Source organism: Protobothrops mucrosquamatus, unplaced genomic scaffold, assembly GCF_001527695.2.
Source record: "Protobothrops mucrosquamatus isolate PMUCROS unplaced genomic scaffold, P.Mucros_1.0 scaffold1663, whole genome shotgun sequence".
Taxonomy (NCBI): domain Eukaryota; kingdom Metazoa; phylum Chordata; class Lepidosauria; order Squamata; family Viperidae; genus Protobothrops; species Protobothrops mucrosquamatus.
In genome coordinates, this window is record NW_015387820.1 from 151,601 (window position 1) to 175,082 (window position 23,482).

The 23,482-nt window shown below is 39.6% G+C and overlaps 1 protein-coding gene across 1 annotated transcript in view; it reads left to right on the top strand.

The window, feature by feature from the left end:
- The window catches only part of LOC107293592 (AP-2 complex subunit alpha-1-like), a 126,498-nt gene that overhangs the window by 84,372 nt on the left and 18,644 nt on the right, over nucleotides 1-23,482 (top strand). The window contains exons 6-9 of the mRNA XM_029285427.1: nucleotides 15,096-15,197; nucleotides 16,265-16,373; nucleotides 17,044-17,194; nucleotides 18,148-18,316. Coding sequence (XP_029141260.1) covers nucleotides 15,096-15,197; nucleotides 16,265-16,373; nucleotides 17,044-17,194; nucleotides 18,148-18,316 — 531 coding nt within the window. The remainder of the gene's footprint in view (nucleotides 1-15,095; nucleotides 15,198-16,264; nucleotides 16,374-17,043; nucleotides 17,195-18,147; nucleotides 18,317-23,482) is intronic.

The window sequence follows — 23,482 nt, forward strand, 5'->3', positions numbered from 1 at the left end:
TAAATATGGGACTAAAAAATATCATTTGGTTTTTGAGTGAATTTTAGAGTATTATTGTTGTACAAAGGCTAGAATATTTTATTTAGTATTATTTTTAATTAAAGTGTTGTTATTGTTTTTAATAATTGTATATCTGTTTAAAAGAGAGTTAAAGGAGGTTATAGATATGTTATTTTAATAGCTGATTAATGTTAGAGTATGATTATGTTATTGTTAACCCTGTGATTGGCACTGGGAAGTGAGGGGGGAGGGAGGGGGGTGGAAGGGTGGGAAGGGGAAGGGGGGGATTTATATTGTAAAATTTTATAAAATTTTCAATAAAAAAAAAGAAATACATTAATTTGAATATAATATATTATTTGAGGGAATAGAGAGGGAGCTTTTAATGATCTAATTTGAATTACAAATGTATGATTTTGCTCTTGGATAATTGATTACCCTGTCATCACGTTGTTTCCTAAGCACTTGTTTGTAAAAAGAAAAAACCAATAAAACTTGTTTTTTTTAAAAAAATCACCAGACTTATGAAGAAGACTTTCTCTGCACCCTCTGTTGGAACACCTAGCCCAACAACCCAGGGATCCATTGAAACAATGTTGCAGCGTGAGAAAATAAGCACTGCCCAAAATGAGATGCAAACCACATTAAAATTGATTCAAGAGTCAATGCAAAAAAATCATGAAGAGACAAAAAGTAATTTTGATAAATTAAGTGAAGAAATTTCGAGTATAAAGACACAATTTGAAGTTCACCATCAAATGATTGTCAAAAATGAACAGAGAATTCAGAAAATGGAAAATAAATCAGATGATATTGATAAAAAAAATTGAAATACTATTGCAAGAAAATGAAAAATTAGAACAAACAAACCAAAATCTAGAAGGAGCGGTGGCGATCTTAGAAATGGAGAAGGCGGAACACTATTTGAGATTTCAAAATATCCCTGTAGAGAAGAAAATATAGCAGTTGTGATCATTGAGCTTATGGCAGAGGCTTTGAACGCAGACAGAGCAGAGCTGCAAATGGAGATAGATTAAATATTTCGAATGAACTCAAGCTACGCAAGGAAATATAAACTGCCCAGAGAAGTGCATGTGAGATTCATAAAGAAAACAACAAGAGATGAAGTACTGAGAAAAGTGAGAGATGAGCCATTACAATACAAAAATAAAGAAATTGTGGTCTTAAAGCAGATACCCAAGAGAGTAAGAGATACTCAAAGACATTATCATTTTGCAACCACAAAGCTGATTGAAAAAGGCATAAATTTTAGATGGTTAATGCCAGAAGGGATTTTAATTAACTGGAATAATACAAGATACCGATTGGATTCAATCTGGAAAGCAGAAGACTTTGATGAAAGAAACCAAGCATTTTTAGATGGAGTGCAACATCGGCAAGAGGAGAGAAAGGAACAGAAATAAATGGAAGAAACAACTGAAGAAACAACTATACAAACAGGAGAACAGAAAGAGAAATCTGAGCAAGAGAGTGAAGGAACTGCCAGAGAACAGAGGATCACGAGATCGATTAGACCTAAATATAAATAACTGATATGGAGAAAGAAAATGGATTTTTTTCAGTGAATATAAATGGACTAAATTCCCCATCAAAAAGAAACAAAGCTGTTGGAATACCTCAAAATTGGGAAACTTTATCATGCATTAGCGCAAGAGAAAAAAAGAGGTGTTGCTGTATATATTAAAGAGACAATAGATTCTAAAATGATTTACTTAGATGAAGAAGGAAGAATTGTGATGGTAGAAATATATTTACATCAAAAACAAACATTGTTAGTAGCAATCTACGCACCAAATCATAACCAGGAACAATTCTACCAAAATCTCCATAGAAAAATAATAGAAATGGAGTACCAAAACATTTGTTTAGTAGGAGACTTTAATGCAATAGTAGATGGGACAATTGACTATAAAAGCAGTAAAACAGGGGAAACTGGAAGAAGAAGACTTTTTTTAATATGATAGAAGAAATTGGAGTACAAGATGTTTGGAGGGAAATTAATCCAGGAAAACTACAATAAAGTTTTTATTCAAACAGTCAAAAATCCTGGTCCAGAATTGATGTGATTTGGATGACATCTGAATTGAGGACGAATATGCAGGAAATTGAGATAGAACCAGGTACATGGGCAGACCATAACCCTTTAAAAGTGACGTGAAGAGGAATACAAAAAAAAACTAAGATGGACTTTGAATCAATCTATATTAAAAGAAAGAATTTATAGAATTAGCAAAAAAAGAAATGGAGTTTTTCTTTAAAGAAAACAAAAAAGAAGATACAACATTACAAAATGTATGGGACACAGCTAAAGCATATTTTAGAGGTATAGCTATAACATACATGGCAAAGAAAAACAAACAGAAAAGACAGCAATATGTACTATTAAAAGAAAATTTTGGAAAACTAGAATCAGAACTGCAAAGAAACCCGCAGAAGAAGACTTTGAAAAGAGAAATGGAAATAATAAAACACAAACTAAATCTGTTGGATTCAGAAAAATTGGCACAGCACATAAAAAGAGCAAAACAAAATTGTTTTGAAAATGCAAATAAACCAGGAAGATGGTTAGCTTATATACTTAAAAAACAGAAGGAGAAGAAAATGATATACAATTTAGTAGATGAAAAGGGTTGTCTACAATTTAAAAACGAAGAAATAAAAAAGATAATTAAAGAATATTACAAGAAACTGTATGATATAGAAGACATTCCAAGAGAGAGAATGATCCAATATCTAGAAGAAAATAACCTTCCAAAAATTCCAGAAACTTTTAAGACTATGTTAGAGGAAAAAATTACAACCCCTCCCTTCTACCACACCCAGCGAAGTGTGGGGAGCTGTCGCTATTGAAGACCAAGGACAGCCCCTTGAACTATTGAGAGCGGCCATAGAACCCATTCCAGGGACCCAACTTATACCAAGTGAATACTGAGATTTAGCGGAAGCTTTCAGTGAAAAGGAATGTGACATCCTTCCCCCCCCCCCCACCGGGTGACTGCGCGATTGAAATCCTACCGGGTGCCAAACAGTGACGCCCAGAGAGTTAAAAGAACTGAGGGAGTGTACATTGACAAGAATCTAGCCAGAGGTTTCATTCAACCCGCAAAGTCATGCGTGGCTGCCCCCGTTCTGTTTAAGGAGAAAAAAGATGGATCGCTGAGATTGTGCATTGATTTTAAAGGGTTAAATGCAGCCAGTGTGGAAAATATGTACCCCCTCCCCTTGATGAAGGACATGGTCCATCTGGCGAAAGGGAAGTTTTTCACATAATTGGACTTAAGAGAGACTTATTACCGGGTGCGTATTAAAGAGGGGGATGAATGGAAAACCGCTTTCAACAGCCCTCTGGGAAGCTTCCAGTTCAAGGTTATGCCCTTTGGCCTCCAAGGGGCCCCTGCTGTGTTCATGCAATTAATCAAGTGCTGCATGATCACCTGTATAAAGGGGTCCTAGTCTATCTTGACGACACCCTTATTTACACCAAAACCATGGCGGAGCATGTAAGATTAGTATGCGAGGTGCTCAATAAATTACTGAAAGCAAAACTTTACGCTAAACTCTCTAAATGTGAATTCCATCAAACATGCCTTGACCACCTTGGGTACAGGATTTCCAGCGAAGGGATAGAGATGGACCCAGCCAAAGTCAAAGCAGTGCTTGAATGGCAGCCTCCACAAACCCGCAAGCAGCTTCAAAGCTTTCTAGGGTTCGCAAACCTTTAACAGCAGTTCATTCCTTCTTTTGCTAAGACAGCTTTACCGATTACTGAACTGCTGAAAACCGGAAAAGTGGGGGGGCCTCGAGCCTGTCAGTCCCTGTCATGGTCTATGGAACGCCAAGTGGCATTCGAAAGCCTAAAAAGACTATTTGCTGCTGAACCTGTTCTCAAACACCCTGATCCTGACGAGCAGTTCATAATCCAAGCCGATGCAAGCGATGTCGCAGTGGGAGCAGTCCTTCTGCAGAGAAATCAAAAGGGAGACCTACAACCCTGCGCCTACACCTACAGGAAACTCACTGACACTGAAATGTGATGTGATAGGCTGAATGGGAAAAGGAGGCTTTTGTGGTAAGGTGGGCCCTACTAACGTGGCACCATTTCCTTGAGGAAAGTAAAGTGCCTTTTGAAGTATGGACTGATCATAAAAACCTAGAGGCACTAAGAACCCCTCGAAAGTTATCCCCCAAACAGGTCTGTTGGGCGCAGTACTTTAATTGTTTCAATTTCACTTTGAAGTATTTCCCTGGGGGGGGGGGATTTCTTGGCTGATGACTTTTCTAGGATGCTCCAGTACAAAGGCTGCCAGGAGGACATTGTAAATTCTATTATTCTGCTGCCACAATCAGTGTCACAAGTAACTCCTAGGGGCCAGGCACACACTAAGTCTGCTGCGCCAGATAGTCCTTTGAGGAATAAACTTAGGGAAGAGTTAAAGACTGATGTTTGGTTCCAGGCGAATAAGACCCTACTGACCCAGCGAAGTGGTCTAGCCTGGAAGGGCTCTAAATTGTACCTGCCCAAGACCCTCAGAATCCAGGTGCTTCAATGCAGTCACAACGCCAAACTAGCCAGTCACTTTGGATTTCTAAAGACATTGCATTTGGTCTGGAGGCAATTTTGGTGGCCGGGAATGAAAAAGGACATCGAAAGCTATGTGAAAAGCTGTGCCACCTGCGCCGCCATGAAAAAACGACCAGGAAAATCCCCTGGATTGTTGCAGCCAGTAGCGGACCCCTCTCAACCCTAGGAGGAGATAGTTATGGACTTTATTGATGAGCTACTGGAAAGTAGAGGAAATACGGTAATATAGAATGTCATTGATCTCTTTTCAAAAGCAGGCTCATTTTATAGCCTCCTCGGGGCTCCCTTCTGCAAAGAAGTTAGCTAAGATGTTTCTGAAACATATATACCGCCTCCATGGTGCCCCAAAGAAGATTATATCAGATAGGGTTCAGTTTACAGCAAAGTTTTGGAGAGACTTTCTCAAGCTAATTGGGTCCACTCAAAACCTTCGAACAAGTTTTATTACTTTTTTAGTTTTTACATCAAGGTGCTTAGGAAACAATGTGGTGATGGGGTAATCAATTATCCAAAAACAAAATTGTACATGTATGGCTCAGGTTAATTCCTTAAAGATTCCCTCTCTATTTCCCTCAATTAATATAACATATTCAAATTAATACATTTCTAAATGAAGTTAAATCAATCGAAAGAGTTATCAATAACATTTCACCTATATAAGTCCAAATCCTGTTTTTAAGCTTTACTAACTTGCAGTTACCATGCTCCAATTTAGCCTTAAATAAGCATATTATTTACACTTCGGGTATCCCTAATTTCCCTTGTTTCATAACATGATAATTATGTCTAAAATAAGCATATTATTCCAACAGTTACATTCTTACATTTCCCAAATGTATTCTATTTCTTATTCTAATAACTCATTTATTAATGCCATGTCTTCCATTGTCACAATCCATTTTCTTGTTCTCCTTCCATTACAAAGTGATTATCATACCTAAAATAAAAATATTACTCCAAAAAATACATTCTTACTCTATTTCAGATATATATTCTATAAATCAATCCATATCTCTAAAAAGCCTTTTTGACCCATTAAGTAAAATTTAAATCCCATCAGAGTAATTATCATACCTAAAACAAACATATTATTCCCAAAAATACCTTCTTACTATATTTCACATATATATTCTATTTCTTATCCTAATAACTCCTTGTTTAAAACCTTTTCCATATTACAATTCCAATCTATAATCTAGTCAATAATTTTCATCTCAGTATTAAATCAGTCAAAATCTCTAAAAGCCTTTTTAACCCATTAAATAAAGTTTTAAATCTCATTTTTGAATCTGACTCTGGCTTTCTTTTTGTGCCAGGCAGGTTTCCTTAAAAGAGCCTCTATATCATCAAATCTCAATGTTTGTTTAGAAATGTTTATCAACAATTCAGTCTGGTCGTACTTCTCTTCTTCCACTATCATCTGAGTAGTATAATCAATTTTGTTCAATGTTGTGGTTACTAGTTGGTTATCCAAGTTATCACAGTTTTCAATACCTCGTATTTGCAGATCAGTTCTTCTTGCTTTTGGCATTATAGGTGTTTTAATTAAAGTCATTCTTTGGTCGTCAAAGTTCTCAATGAATTGTACGTAGGATTGTGTAATGTCCTCTTCTATGTTGATTTGTTCCTCTTCTGTTGTTTTTTGACTTATGGAATAGTCAATTGGAGTCTGGAAATCAGTTTGAAGTTTTGGGGCAAGGGCTTTTATTCTGGAGTTCACTTGCTCAGTAGCTTCAAAAAATTTTTCCAGTATAAGTATATAGTTAAGTTGTGGGTAAGGTTCCTCCATCTCATTAAATTGTGTGTGTTGTTGCATACAGGCCTCTTTAATGTTGATCTGTTCCTCCTCTGTTATTCCTTGGCCTATAAGTTGATCAGTTAACATTTGAGGTTCAATTTGTAGTTCTAAAATATCATCTTTGGTATTCATCCTAAAGTTCATTTGCTCCGTAACTTCCAAGATTTTTTCCAGTATGAGCTTATAGTTAAGCTGTGGGTAAAGTTCCTCCATTTCAGTGGTGAAATAGTCTTTTAGTGGAGGCTATGTTTACTAACAGTCAGCCAATATCCACCTCCACAATTTCTAGTAGACAATTTCACCACCCAGCTGTTTCAAATCCTTTATCTTTTCCCTTTATAATAATTTGAAGGTCAAACCCAGCCTCAAAATCAAAGAGGAAATAGAATTGCAGTGTCAGCTTTCGCCACAAGATGTCCCCAGTAGGCTGTAAAATCTTTTTTCCAGATTCCAATAAAGTTTTATCCAGTTAAGAAAGTAAAAAAAAAACAATATTCTCCAGCTTAATAAGTAGATAGAGTAATAAAATTCTATAGTAGGGATTTTTTCAGGACCCCAGAGTATCCAAGAATAGAAATAGACAGTAAAAATGAATTAGTTTTTCTTTTGTTTCCAGAGCTTGTTTTCCCAAGTGAGCAAACGCCGCTCTCTCAAAGCAGGGAAATAATTCCAGAAGCTTTTCACAGGGAGATAGTTAGGGTAAAGAGAGGGAAGGAAGGGTCTCACCCGGATCTTCCACGGTGGTTATTTACGCTTAGATGTTCTTCTGACTTTCGGCTGGTGCGGCTAAGTGATCGACCATGTTAATGGCCGATCTTTTCTCCGTCGGCCCTAAGGAGCTGCCTCGGACCGCGGAAGGAGCTGCCACCCTTCCGCGGTCGACGAGAGTCCTCCTCAACGGTAGTCGCTCCTCCAGGGTGACTTTTGACCCTGTTAAGGGTCTACTGGCGAAGGGAAACTGGCCGGTGAAGAGACGACTCTCTCCGCCTGATCGCCAGCGCCGCGATCTGGAACCGGAAGTCCCCGGGTCCACTCAAGGACTTTCGTTGGCTTTTCATCCAAGCACGAATGGATCGGCTGAACGAGCTAACGCAATGGTGGAACAATACATTAGATGCTACGTTAACTACCAACAGACTAACTGGACTGACCTATTACCTTTTGCTGAAGTGGCTTACAATAATACTGTGCATAGTAGTACTGGACTTACTCCATTTAAAATAGCCACCGGGACTTCCGGTGGCGACATTGAGGTGGTGCAGGGGGAAAAGGACAGTCTCCGTCCTCTAACTCTGATTTTTTCAAGTTTGGAGACCCTTCGGGGGCACAGAAAGTCTGGAGGACTATGTGCGAAAAGGGTGAAACCTTGGGGAGTAGTGAGGTGAGAGGCAGGCACCCACTACGACGGAGGAAAACCCTTAAATCCAACTTGAAAACTTCTGCTTTCAACTGATGGTGGATCCGAGGCCTCGACTAATCACAAAGGATACGGAAGCAAGGTATTCTTAATGGACTATGTCATAGAGTGAGTTAAAAGTTTATAAAAATATTCCAAAATATTAGAAAGGTCTAAAAGATTTACCTATCTGTTGGTTCTGGTGTTGTAAGGAAACTCAATAGAAGAGGGAATCCTCAGCATAAGCGGCGACCCGGCGGGAAGAGCTGTGATTTTGCATTAAAATAGAGGATTAACAGGAGTGAGATAAAAGAAAGGAAAGTTTTGTGGTGCTCTAGCACAGAACGAAGAAGGTGAAAGAGTGTGGAAGGAGAGGTCAGGAGACGAGAGACGGAGTGGAGGGTGGAGTGACTGAGGAGAGAAGACGGTCGGCAAGTTGACGGTGAAAATGGCGATCTGAGAAGGACGGAAGAGCAGCGAGCTGTAGAAGATTGAAGAAAGAGGTTGGAGGAGAAAGGAGGAAAGAAACGGCGAGAGGACGTACTGCGGTGGTGAAAGTGAAAGTAAGAAGAACGCTTAGAAGAAGAGAAGATCGATAGAGAGGCTGCGTGCCAAACGTGGAGAAGCAGTATATTGGAGAGGATTGGAGGCTGGTGAAGTCAGAGCAGAGAGGAGGGGAAGGTCCGAAAAGTGAAGGAATTGGCATGAGGACGCAATACGGAGGTGAAAGTGACGGGAATAGATCGAAATTTGGAACTTTAGAGAGATCAGAGAAATGGCACGTTATAAGGATCAAAGAAATCGAGGTTGGAAGAGAACGGAGGAGGTGAACCAGGAAGTGTGGAGTGTTTGGAAAGTGAAGGAGACGGTGAGAGGACGTGATCGGGCGGTGAGAGATAGGAACGGATGCATGGACTAATGGACTAAAGGTTGATGATATAAGTTAGGTGAAAATTTTTTTTTGCCGTTTTAGAGAGATTGGGTGTTAAATAATAAAAATAAAACAAAGAGGATTAGGGAAGGAGAAGAGAGGACTAAAATTAGAAAGGTTGCTGACTAAACAAAGGGTTATAAAGAATAAAAAAGCATTGGATAAATAAGATATTAAGATGGCAACACTGAGAAAGGGGAAAAAAACAATGTCAAGCTTAGTATTGACACCTTCATCTCCCCCTGGACAGAGAACAATAGAGGGAATGTTGGGGACAGAGAAGCAAAATGTACTATTAAATATGCAAAGCATGCAGACAACACTATTAACTATCCAAGAAACAATGTTAAAGATGCAGGAGACAATGTCAAAAAATCATATTGAAATGAGAGGGGATATGAATAAATTAGATAATAAGATTGAAACAATACAACAAACAATTGAGAAAAATGAGGAAAGAATATTGACAATAGAGGTAGGATTGGATAAAATAGGGAAAGAAGTCTACACAGTAGATAAAAAATTGATGGAAACTAATAAAAAATTGGAAGAATCGATTACACATCTGGAGATGGATAGGGTGGTGTTTTATTTAAGGTTTCAAAACGTGGTGGAGTAAAAGGAAGAAGATTTGGGCACCATTATGGTAGAGCTGATAGCAGAGGCTCTACAAAGAGATAAACAAGAAATATTGCCAGAAATAGATGAGGTGTACCGAATCCACACAAATTATGCTAGAAGGAATAAACTACCACATGAGATACACATAAGATTCGCCAGAAAAAAAATTAGAGACCTCATGTACAGTATTACAAGGGAAGATCCAATAATTTATAAAGGTATAGAAATTCAAACACTAAAACAAATTCCAAGGAAAGTGAGGGAACAGAGAAGAGACTACAGATTTCTTAGTGCACATCTTATTAAAAAAAACATTCCATTTAGATGGTTAATCCCTGAGGGGATGCTAATAACATGGCAGGAGAGAAGGGTTAAAATTGACAGCTTGGATAAGGCAAGAGAATTTTTTGAACAATTAGAAGGGGAAGAAGAAGAGAACAGTAGTAGGGAAGAACTAGAATTAGAATCCAAAAGTCAGGAAGATCAGCAACTAGAATTAAAAGAGCGAGAGAAGGAGAGAGAAAGTAAGGAGGTAAGAAGACAAAGGAAAGAAAGAGGAACAGGTTCGAGAGCAAGACAAACCCAGAAGTAAAATAATGGATGGGAAGATTAGATTAGTATCAATCAATGTTAATGGCCTAAATTCACTAGTTAAAAGAAAACAAATATTAACTAAATTAGTTAAACAAGGCGTAGACATAGTATGTTTACAAGAAGTACATATAAAAAAATTACACAGAAAATATTTGGAATTTCCGAAACTAGGAGAATTATATACATCACTAATGGAACAAAAACAGAGAGGAATAGCAGTCTATATCAGAAAAGGAATTAGAGCCAATTTAAAATATCAAGATACAGAGGGAAGGGTATTAATACTAGAATTACAAATGGAACAGAAATCATGGATACTGGTGACAATTTATGCTCCAAATGAAAACCAAAAAGAATTTTATAAAGCTCTGCATGAAAAACTTATTGAAATTGGACAAAGAAATATTTGTATAATAGGAGATTATAATGCAATAGTGGATGTAAAAATGGACTATACTGTATTAGCAATATGAAAAATAAAAAGAAGCGAAAAACACTACCAAAAACATTTTTTGAGATGGCGCAGGAATTCAACTTATTCGACCCATGGAGGAAACAGAATCGTATGAAAAAGGAATATACCTTTTTTTCAAATCCACACAAATCGTGGTCTAGGTTGGATATGGCATGGATGAATGGGGAAATAGGGCAAGAAGTGGAGACAATAGAAATAATGCCAAACATATGGGCAGATCATAACCCCCTGAAGATAGTGTGGACAGGTCAGAAAAAAATAAAGAGAAGGTGGACACTTAATACCCAAATCTTAAAGGAAAGAGAATTTACTGCAAGGACTAAAAAAGAGATGGAATTATTTTTTAAAGAGAACACTAAACAACAAACATCACTACAAATTATATGGGACACCGCCAAAGCATATCTCAGAGGTATAGCAATAGCATATACAGCTAGGAAAAATAAGGTGAAAAGGCAGACACAAAATATATTTTTGGAAGAGATTAAAAAATTAGATTCCAAATTACAGCGGGAGCCACAAGATGAAAGGATTAAAGAGGAAATGACTCTGGCCAAACATGAATATAGTAGAACAAGAGGAATTGGCAAGAGAACTGAAAACAACCAAACAAATTTTTTTCGAACATGCAAACAAACCTGGGAGGTGGCTTGCCTATAAATTAAAAAAAGAAAAGGAAAAAAGATTTATTCAGGAACTACAGGACAAAAATGGAGAGGTGCAATATAAAATAGATGAAAAGAAAAAAATAATTCAGAATTACTTTGAGTCTCTATATAAAAAAGAGGAAACAGAGGAGGAGAATATAAAACAATATTTAAAGGCCAATGGTCTCCCGGAATTAAAAGAAGGACAAAGAGAATTATTGAATAAAAAAATAACAGCAATGGAACTAAGAATGGCAGTACAAAAGCAAAAAAATAATAAAGCTCCGGGGCCAGATGGTCTACCTGGGGAAGTGTATAAGACTTTGTATGAAGACCTGGAAATGATATTATTAGATGTATATAATGGTGTATTGGAGAGAGCCAAATTACCAAACTCCTGGACAGAAGCCAACATAACTCTTATTTCAAAAGAAGATACGGATCCTAAACAAATAAAAAATTATAGACCAATCTCGCTGTTGAATTCGGACTATAAAATTTTTACTACAATAATGGCGGAACGATTAAAAATAATATTAAATCAAACAATATATTCGGATCAAAACGGCTTTCTACCTACCAGACAAATTAGGAACAATACGAGAACTGTGCTAAATGTCCTGGAATATTACGAAGCACACCCCGAAAAACAGGCTGCATTAGTATTTTTAGATGCTCAAAAGGCATTTGACAACCCTAACTGGCAATTTATGTTCCAACAAATAGAAAACATGAAATTTGGGGAGAGGTTTGAACAAATGATAAAGTCAATATATAGAACACAAAAGGCTAGAGTAATAATAAATGGGGAAAATACAGAGAAGATACAAATCAACAAAGGAGTAAGACAGGGATGTCCAATGTCACCTCTACTTTTTATTCTAACATTAGAAGTGCTACTAATTCAAATCAGAAATAACAAAGAGATAAAAGGATTAAAGGTTAAAACAGAAAGAATACAAGATACAGGCATTTGCAGACGACCTGGTGTTCTTTATAGAGGAACCATTAGAAAGAGGTAATATTTTAATGAATGAAATAGAAAAATATGGAATGGTGGCGGGACTAAAAATAAATAAAGAAAAGACTAAAATATTAGTTAAAAATTTAACTGAAAAACAAAAAAGGGGATTAGAAGAAAATTTGGGGTTGCAAATTGTAAAAAAGATTAAATATTTAGGAATTTGGCTCGCCATAAGATGTTCCTCAATAAAAGAAGATAATTATAAAAAATTGATACTACAAATACAAAAAGATTTAGAGATTTGGGGGAAACTACAATTATCATTGTTAGGAAGGATTTTGGCAATTAAAATGAATGTTTTACCAAAATTATTATACCTCTTTCAAACAGTTCCAAAATTGGGGAAATTTGTTTTTGATGAATTAAATAAAATGATTAATAAATTTATATGGTTAGGTAAAAAAACAGGAATAAATGTTAAAGCATTACAGGATAGTAGAAGTAGAGGTGGCCTTGGTCTCCCAAAATGGGAAATCTACCAAGCAGCAGGATTGCTTTGGATCAGTGACTGGATAAATTTAGAAAATAAAAGGATCTTAACAATTGAAGGTCATGATCTACAGGCTGGATGGCATGCTTTTCTATGGGCGAAAGATAAGAAAACTCACACATATTTCTTCTGATATCAGATAAGGGATGCATTAATTTGGATATGGGAAAAAGTTAAAAAAAAATACTACACGAAAATTCCAATTTGGATCTCACCAATGGAGGCGATGATTCACCCAAACACATTAGACAAAACAAAGATGATAAGGTATAAAGAACTATTAGACAACCAAGGGAAGCTAAGATCAAGAGATGAATTAAAAGAACAGGGAATAACTATTGTTTGGTGGCCATATACACAGATAAAATCAAAATATAATAAAGATATAGAAGAGTATGGGATAAATCGGACATCACAACAATTGGATAAAATATTGACAAGGGAGAATTTTTTTTAACAAAAACCTATAAACTGCTATTAGAAATTGAATTGGAAGAAGAAATAGTAAAGGACCCAATGATAGCATGGGCCCGAAACATAGGCAGAAATATAGGATTAGAGGAATGGGAAAGAATATGGAACAGAAATTACAAATTAATGTCAACTGCATACAAAGAAAACCAATATAAAATGTTCTACAGATGGCATTTAGCACTGGCGAGATTGGCTAAAATATACAAAAATATGAATCCGGAATGTTGGAAATGTAAAAACAAAGAAGGAACATTTTATCATATGTGGTGGCAATGCCCCAAAGCAAAGACTTATTGGGAGCAGATTAGGAGATGGTTACAGGAAATAACAAAACAACTAATTGAACTCAAACCCGAAATATTTTTATTAGGCATAATCAACCCAAAAATCGAGAAACGACTCCGATACATCATTATACATATTATAACTGCAGCACGCATTGCATATGTGCAATGTTGGAAAAGAGAGAACATACCAACAAATGCAATGATTATATGTAAGATATTAGACTGAAGAACAAACTTACCTTAGAACTAAAAGACAAAGAAGCTACAGAATTCTATGAGATATGGGACATGTACTATAACTGGTTAGAATTGAGGAATAAAAAAGTATGAGAAGTAATGTAAATAAATGTAAATAAATGTAAGAGATGTAGGACATAGTATTGTTAAGAAAAAAGAAAAAATGTACTGTGTATTTTGTTTGTTTGTAAAGAGAAAAAGGGAAAAAATAAATAAATAAATAAAATGTCCAAGTCTGGAAAAAAAAATAGCCACTGGCTGAGAGTTCGTTCCTATGCCTGAATACCCCCAAGAACAACCTGCCTCACAAACCTTAGATCAATGGGTGACATCATGGCAGGCTGTTTGGACTAATGTAAAAAAAGCTCTAATGCAAGCTGCAAAAACGTACAAGGAACAAGCCGATACGAAGCAGTCCCCTGAGAGACTGTTTTGGGTGGGGGGAAAGGTCTATCTTTCAACTAAGTATTTAAGACTCAAACTGCCTAGTAAGAAATTGGGATCGAAATTTCTTGGTCCTTTTCCTATAGTTAGAATCATAAATCATGTGACAGTTGAGTTAAAACTTCCTCGCTTACTGGGGAAAATTCACCCTGTGCTCCATTGCAGTTTACTAAAGCCTCTTAGAGAGTCGTCATTGTGACCAATCCCTAAGAAGGCACCTGGTCCTCTTTTAGTTGAGTGGGAACTCATTATGAAATTAAGTGAATCCTTGACTCTAGGTTATACAAACGAAAATTACAGTACCTAGTGCAGTGGAAGGGATATTCTTTGTCAGAGGCCACTTGGGTGAAAAGTACAGATGTCAAAGTGGACCGGTTGATAAAACAGTTTTACAATAAACATCCTCAAAAACCCCGGGGAGATTCCTAACTTCACCTTTTGTTTTTCTACAGGATCTGTTTTTTCTTTAGGGGGGTTCCGACTGTCAACTCTGCAACAAACCTGGCTGAAGCCATCTTGCTCGTTTTCGGTTGCCACAGGAATGGGGGGAGGAATGGGGAGTTTTATGCTTTGACATTTCTCTGTCCTGTGGGAACCAAGGTCATTTCTGTTTGTTAGACTGGGGGTTGAGCCTAATGTTGGAAAGCCCGCCAAACCATTCTATTGGGAAACATAGTTGATTGCATAGTTTCTGGGGTGGGAAGTTTAACTTTGTAATACTGTAACTTTTTGGAGGGAACTTTAGTCTTGGTTTCAGTTTTGACCATGCCAATACTTTGTGACCAATAAACATGTTCTTAGAGGAAAACTCAAGCCTCTGAGTTCTGCTTTAATTGGTCTCATCTATTGGAACCGTGAGAGCAACACAGTCACTAAGGGAAAATGATGTCACTCCATTGGAGGTATGACATCACTTCCTTTGCAGTAAAGCAATTCACCTGTGGTCATTAAGCAAGTCATCACATGACCACAATCTGTGATTTTACTGCCAGTTTCTCCATTGACTGCTTGTTGCAGCTCCTATAGAAGTCTCAGTTTTCCATCTCTTTCTCCCTACACCCCCTCACAATACAGGGTGTGGTCACAGCTGCTGTTAGCCTCATTGCTTGCCTCTGCAAGAAGAATCCCGATGACTTCAAGACATGTGTCTCCCTGGCAGTATCCAGGCTCAGCAGGGTGAGTGAGGAAAGGAGAGCCAAGAATCCATTCTTTTGCTTAGTATTATTGCACTGCCATATGTTTTGTTTCAACAATTTTTTACATTTATGGTAAAGTTTGTGTTTGTTGGGAAAATGTAATGGTCTTGGCATCCATTGTGACTAATTAATGAATCTCTGTATGAAGCTGCAGCATCTTCAAAGAAAATATAGTGAATGTACTTTTTTCCCATTGTGCATTTTATTTGTTGGGAGTGGATTGTGGAATACATAAGTTGAGTGTATACACACAAAAGAGGGAAATGAGGGTTGAGGACTGACTTGGGTGGATCACAGAGAGGACAGCATCCTAGTCACAGCTGTGATAAATGGCTTTGTCCTCCTGTCATTGGATGGTGGAGAGACAAAAGGAGGTCTTTGATATGGAGTCTTAATCATTTCCCTTGTGCAAAGGTATGAACTTGCCTGCTTTAGAACAAGTATCTACTTGAAAGCAGAGCAGCAGATTGACAGAACTTGGTCAGTTGCCTACAGAATGTGGACGAGGGTTTTCCTAAACAAATTCTGGAGCTTCTCCCACAAGCTATTTACCTTCAGTGGAAACTTCTCAGCTGATAGCTTCCCCCATCCCCTCCTGCTCGTTTATTAAGAGTGTGCAAATTGTTCACATGCTACAGTATACAATGTATTTATTTAGATAAAATACAGTATACTGATAGAGCAACAGTGCATATAGCTAGTGGCAGATTTAGTTTGGCATTCTCCAACTTCTTCCTGACATGATATAGCTAGCACACAGTTCTTTATTCTTTTACTGTATAACACACCTGTCTTCTTTTCTGACCATATTAGTAGCTTAGGAAGTTGGGGCCTTCAATTGGGAGTAGTAGTATAAGGGCCATTTATCTTCCCACAGTTTGACCCCAAGTCTTGTGGCATAGCTAATTTTACTCAGGGAGTTGCGAACCATGAACTTTTGTGACAATGGCATAGAGATTCTTGGGGAATATGGTTGTTCTGATACACGAAATGTGGACATTTCTGACTGGCTCTCTGGGCTGCCCTGCTTGTATCCTCTCCTTTCAGATTGTGTCTTCAGCCTCCACAGACCTCCAGGACTACACCTATTACTTTGTGTCAGCCCCTTGGCTCTCAGTCAAGCTTCTGCGGCTGCTACAGTGTTACCCCCCCCCAGGTAACAAAAATGGGGTCTTCTGCTCAGTGAAAACAAAGATAGTACTGGAATATGCCAACTTCCTGGTGCTGAACGTCTTGCTGATTTGCAGTCCTCTCCTTAGTGAAAGGCATAGAAGCAATGCTTCCTTTTATTATTAATATGTTTTACCTTGTTTTACCTTTTCATCACTACAGCAGTTTTCATTTATAATTCAGGATCATTGACTGTTTTGAATGCATTTTTGGCAAATAGATGGGATATGAATTTAATAAAAAAGTTAGCTTCTCTTCTTTTTTCTAGGTCTTTTTAGGGATGTCCTTTTTTCCTGCTCTAATAATGAGCCTGCACAAACATTGTGCTCATGCCCTTCCCATTTTCCTCTCACTCTGCATTTGATCATTGGCGGAGGCGATCCTGATAATGCCTATTATTTTGTAGCATCCCAAACACATTGAACTTTGGTTGCATTTCCATATGGAGACTTTCAGAACAACAGAGAATGGATAGTTTTAAATGTGTGAGAAACTGGAATTCAATATAGATACTTGCATGGGTGGAGTGTCAACTGTTTTGTGCTACAACTGATGAATGGCTGATTGGGACTAGGATTCCAGCTTGTTAAAGTAACTGGCATCCCCCCCCCCCCCCAGATGCTGCTCTTTGGCTCAGTATTTTGTTTTCTTTGCAGAAGATGCATCAGTGAAAGGACGCCTGGTCGAATGCTTGGAGACTATCCTCAACAAGGCTCAGGAACCTCCCAAGTCCAAGAAGGTCCAGCACTCCAATGCCAAGAACGCTATCCTTTTTGAAGCCATCAGTCTCATCATCCACTATGATAGGCAAGCATCTACATTTGGTTGGGTTTTTTGTTCTAAAAGTCTATTAGATTGGAGCTGGGGAATGCATTCCATTTCAAGGGCACCCACATTGGCAATGCCATTCTCTTGGAGATGTACTCTCCTCCATGCACTTCCAGAGCTGCATTCACACCCTGTTCTCCATAACATTCTGCTTCTTCTTGAAAATGCTCATTTTGTTTCACAGCTAACTTTTTGAATGCCTCCATTGATACTGTTGATACAACATTAATACTATTGGAGACTTTTTAAAAGCCAAGTTGCAGTGGGATGGTAGGGGGAAAGATACATGTGTTTGCAACATTTGAGGAGTGGAAAGTTAGCCAAAAGAACCCTCCCAAATGCTCCTCAGCTTAGAAGACCTTTTTTATAAAAGTAATTTGGTTTCAACTGAGTTTTTAACCTGATTGTTACAAGGAAACAGGTGAAAGGTTCTGATCAATTTGAGATCTGGCTTAGAAATCAGTAGGTTAAATGGAAATAATATAGGCTCTCCTTGGCCCACAGACCCAAAGTTCTTCAGTATTGTTTTAATTCAGGGGTGTCAAACTGCCGGCTCGCGGGCCGGAGGCGTCACCAGGAAACTGCGCCCACCCCATTGCCGGCAATGGAGAAAAAGCTCCGATACGTCGCGCGATGTCACATGACATCACGAGTTTGACATGTCTGTTTTAATTGAACCAAACCTCTGAGGGAAAAACCCTTGTGTGACTTCCAAGAGTTTCTGTTAAGTGTCAGCCATTAGAAGGTATAGGCAGAGCCAGTGAAACAAAAGAGAACCATGAAAATCAAATAAAAAGAACAGAGCGGTTTTATAGAATGAGGTTAGAATCAGGTGGATTGCTGGCACACTGGGAGACTGACAGGCTGAGCTACATGCAGAGTACTCCCTGCTGTGCCTACTCTGGAATTAACCCTGACTTCTTGTTCTGCAGTGAACCCAACCTGCTGGTGCGTGCATGCAATCAACTAGGCCAGTTCCTGCAGCATCGAGAGACCAACCTAAGATACCTAGCCCTGGAGAGCATGTGTACCCTAGCCAGCTCTGAATTCTCACATGAAGCTGTCAAAACCCACATTGAAACTGTCATCAATGCTCTAAAGGTCAGACTCTGAAGTATGCAGAGCAAATGAGAAAAGCAACTTTTATGTAGAGTGAGGGTGTAGGACTGAGTGAGAGTGCCTTCCCAAATTTCTCAGTTCTGTTTCCAGATGGTGAGGTGATGGGGAGAGTGCAAGCTCGGTCACACAGCCATTTCCCAAAGAAAGGTTCCCAGTAAATTCTCTATCAAATGTAATTTCTGTTAACAGTGAATGAAATGTGTGAATGATACAGTGTGTCACAACCTGAGCACCTCATCCTGGGCTGATGGGAAGCAAGATTAAAAGAGGTCAGCTCTCCAACCTAAAACACCGGAAGAAGCAAACTGTGACCCATGGGTTGCATGAGGCACCCCAGCTTCCAACTTGTGGGTCCAAGTTTGCCCCACTAAAATTCAATCGCAGAATTTTCAGTCATTCCGTTTTTAGCTTTTTCCCCATCAAATAATAGGTAAAAATGCATATATTCTTTAACACTCCCCCAAGCCATCTTAGCCTACCTACAAGAATGTGGGCTGAAAATTCCTATGTACTTCCAGTGCCTTTGCTGATCAAAGGGAAACAAACCCTGTGCCCCTTAGAGGCAGAAATATATGTGTACGAGAAAAAAATATGGCCCAAAAGCTTGCCCACCCCTGCTGTAGTGCTTAGGGAAGAAACCTAGGAAAGTAAACAGCTCGACTGAAATGAGAAGGAAGCTGTCAGGGTTATGTAGAGTCTACAGTTATTTTGTCAAATATGGAATTTGGATTTAGAAGCCTAAAGTTGCGCTTTTCATTTTGATCTATTTAATTGTTTTACAAGGCAGCTTTCCAGCATTATCAATGTCACTTTAATTGCAGAATGTACTGTGTTTAGGCTTCAGTATCCTGCTAGGTTTTTGCTTCTTTCTATGGCTAATAGTTTCCAAGGAAATTAGACAAATCCTGAAAATATTGGCAATGGACTCAGTTTACAAAAATGGACATAGATATGGAATTAAATCATACAGGTAGTCCTCAACTTATGACCACAATTGAGCTCAAAATTTATGTTGTTATGTGAGAAATTTGTTAAGTGAGTTTTGCCCCATTTTACGACTTTTCTCGCCACTTTTGTTAAGCGAATCAGTGCAGTTCTTAAATTAGTAACGTGGTTGTTAAGTGAATCTGGTTTCCCCATTGACTTTGCTTGTCAGAAGGTTGCAAAAGGAGATCACATGACACTGGGACACTGCAACCATCATAAATGTGAGTCAATTGTCAAGCATCTGAATGTAAATCACGTGACCATGGGGATGCTGCAATGGTCATAGTGTGAAAAATTGTCATGTCACTTTTTTCAGTGCCGTTGTAACTTCAAACGGTCACTAAATGAACTGTTGTAAGTCGAGGACTACCTGTATATGCATTTATTTCTCACTTGTTTATCACATGTACATATTGCTGTTGTAATATCCAGGGATTCCTAGAAGTTAACACATAATTATATATAATGAAAACTAAAATGTGCACAATAAATTGATAAACTAAGACAACCCAAATGACTTCCTGTTAAATGGAGATAGTTTTCTCTAGTTCAGCGGTTCCCAAACTGTGTTCCATGGAACCCTAGGATTCCACAAAAGCATCATAGGGGTTCTGCGAAAAATCTCAAAAATCAAATTTAAAACAGATTTTAAAATAAATCCACATGAGGCCAACAATTTGATTGCCAGTTGGTGTCCAAGCAGCAGACAAGGAAATGCATCATGTCATTTGGTTCCTAGAACTCTAATCCGAAGGTAGGGGGAGCACAGGTTATCTCGAAACACCCACTAACCAACAGACGTCGTTTTATCACAGCCTGGTATCTCAGACCTACGCAGCCTCTCCAGGGAAAGCACATGGAAGTTCTGAGAAATTTCCTCACGTATACGCTAGAGTGCTCTTGGCTTTTCTAGCAACATCCAAAAGGTTCTTTGTCTTATAAACTCTACTCCCTTCATTCAGTTCAGGGCAATCTTACGTTCGCTTCTGTACTGATCCTTTCAATTACGATTTGTGCTTGTGGTTCAGTGGTGCTGTAATAGTGTAACTTACAGACTGTATGTTCTGATGCTATGCAGACAACCTGTCAGGCCCTCATCATTTAACTCTGTTTACTTAGAATGCTTCGGGTCTGCCATTCTGTTAGTAGGGTGGAGGCTGTTCGTTTACTTTGAGTCTTGCTATTCTGGTGGGAGGGAGGGGATCTACATTTCCTCCACTTTGTTCTTTACCCCTTTGATGCCTCTGGGTGTGAAAGGAAGAAGAAATGTGCCATAGGCCATCTGTCTTATCTCCACTCTGCTCCGATGGGAGGTGGATGCGAAGAAACAAAACCCGGAGGACTGTGCCTGGGAACTGCGCTTATCACCTTGGATCTCATAACAACTTCACACCTGAGAATTGGCTGAAATCAAACTGGACATTTGGCTGTTGGGGTGGGGTTTGAATGGGCTGCTTTAATGTAACGTTTCACGTGGGAAAACGCTAGATCTCGCTTTGCTCTCTTGCTATCACTGTCTCTCAATAAAAGTTCCTTTTGAAACAATGCCTGTTTCAAGAGTTCTACTTTCTTGGGAGGATTAGTTGAGGCAGGATCTTACATTAAGCGAGATCTGCAAAAAGGTCAACCCGGAGAGGCAACTGCCCTACTGTGGGGACCACGCACACCATGTCCCTCCATGGCAGCGAACAAGACGAGTGTCATGGTTCCAACAGACAGAGACGAATAAAGCAGAATTATTAACCTTTCTGCTTTCACATTTGTACATTTCACCCACATAGCTTCTGACAGTGGATAGTCTTTCCACTGAACGAGGTATTGCAACTTCCCCTTGTACAACCTAGAATCAAGAATTTGTTTTATTTCATAATGTGTTTCCCCCTCTACCACTATTGGACCCGGCGACTTCTTTGGAATAGGTCTTAAAGAGGATTCAGACACAGGTTTCAACAGACTACAATGGAACACAGGGTGGACTTTCCCCAAAAGCTGTGGAAGCTTTAACTCCATGGTAACAGGATTTATGATTTTGGTGATAGGAAAAGGACCCAGAAACTTTGGCCGCATTTTTTTGCTGGGTAACCTCAATCTCAAATACTTAGTTGAAAGATAAACCTTTTCCCCAACATAAAATGGTCTTTGAGGGGAATGTTTCTTATCAGCCTGCTCCTTGTAAACCTTAGCGGTTTGGGTTAAGGCTTTTTTGACATTCGCCCAAACACTTTGGAAGGAGGTCACCCACTGATCCAGAGTTTGAAAGGCAGGTGGCTCCTGGGGGTACTCAGGCATAGGCACAAAATCCCTCCCGGTAGCTATCTTAAACGGTGTAAGACCAGTGCTACTGTGCACAGTTTTATTATAAGCTACTTCAGCGAAAGGCAGATCGGCCCAATTAGTCTGCTGGTAATTAATATAGCATCTGAGGTACTGCTCCACCATTGAGTTTGCACGTTCATCTGCCCCATTAGTACTCGGATGAAAAGCCGATGAAAGCCCCTGAGTGGACCCAGTAAGCTTAACGAACTCCCTCCAGAACTTCGCAGTAAATTGAACCCCCCTGTCCGAAATAATCAGCTTAGGAGCTCTGTGGAGCCGATAGATGTGCTTCAAAAACATCTTGGTCAGTTTCTGAGCAGAGGGGAGCCCTGAACAAGTGATGAAATGAGCTTGTTTGGAAAATAGATCAATCACAGTCCATATTACAGTATTTCCCTTGCTCTCGGGTAAGTCCACTATAAAATCCATAGCTATTTCTTCCCAAGGCTGGGAAGGGTCATCTACTTGCTACAGGATCCCTGGAGGCTTTCCAGGATGTTTCTTCATAGCAGCGCAGGTGGCACAACTTTTCACATAACTCTCAAAGACTTTTTTCATGCCTGGCCACCAAAACTGCCTTTGTACCAAATGTAACATTTTCAGGAACCCAAAGTGACCGGCTTGCTTTGCATCATGACTGCGCTGAAGGGCTTCGATCCTGAGGGCACTTGGGAGGTACAGCTTAGAACCCTTCCAGGCTAGCCCTCCCCGAAGGGTTAATAGAGATTTATTGTCCTTGAACCAGGTATCAGTCTCTAATTGCTCTTTGAGTCTTTTCAGTAAGCGGTCATCAGGACCGGTGGATTGCTTTCACAATTGAGCTCTAGTGGTTATTTGCGAGGCAGATTGCGGTAGAGGAATGATAGAATTAATGATTTCCTCTTGGTGGCATTTGAACTGAGGCATCCTAGACAAAGCATCAGCTAAAAAATTCTTACCCCCTGGAAGATACTTTAAGGTGAAATTGAAATGGTTGAAGTATTGAGCCCACTGGACTTGTTTTGGGGATAATTTACAGGGGGGGGTTCAGAGCTTCCAAATTTTTGTGATCAGTCCACACTTCAAAAGGTATCTCCCCTCCTTCCAAAAAGTGGTGCAATGTTAGTAATGCCCATCACACTGCAAAAGCCTCCTCCCAAACGGCCCACCTCTCTGTGTCGGTTAGCTTCCAGGAAGTGTAAGCGCAGGGTTGTAATTCTTCCCGGTAATTTTTTTGTAAGAGGACAGCACCCACAGCCACGTCACTCGCATCGGCTTGAATGATGAATTGCTGTTCGGGGTCAGGGTGCTCCCCGCCGCCGGCGACCATGCAAGCCCTTGCAACTGCTCCAGGCGAAGAAGCAAGCGGCTGGGAGGCCACGGCAGCGCCTACCTCCTGCGCCCGTCAGCTGGCGACCCCTGGACCTGCGCCCGTCAGCTGGAACGTCAGGCAACGCTTTGGCCAGTGCGGAGGGCGAAGGGGAGGCTGCTGCAGCGCTGAACTCCTGCGCCTGTCAGCTGGCGAGCCCCGGACCTGCGCCCGTCAGCTGGGAGGTCTGGAGACGGAGCAGGCTGGCGTGGAGGGCGATGGGGAAGCGGCTCGGCGGGCGGGGTCCTGCCTGCGCGCGAATGTCAGGCCCACCCGCCCCATCTGTAAAAGAAAAAGTCTTCCGCCCAAGCATAACGCCAGCAGTTCTGTGCCACAGAGGCTTGAGACACGGAGGCGCGGGACGCGGAGCGGCGCGGTGCGGTGGGAGGCGGCAGGACGGGGGGAGGGGTTACCTGCATCCTGCCAGCCGAACTCTGGAAGCCTGCCTGAATACCCGTATTTTCCGGCGTATAAGACGACTGGGCGTATAAGACGAC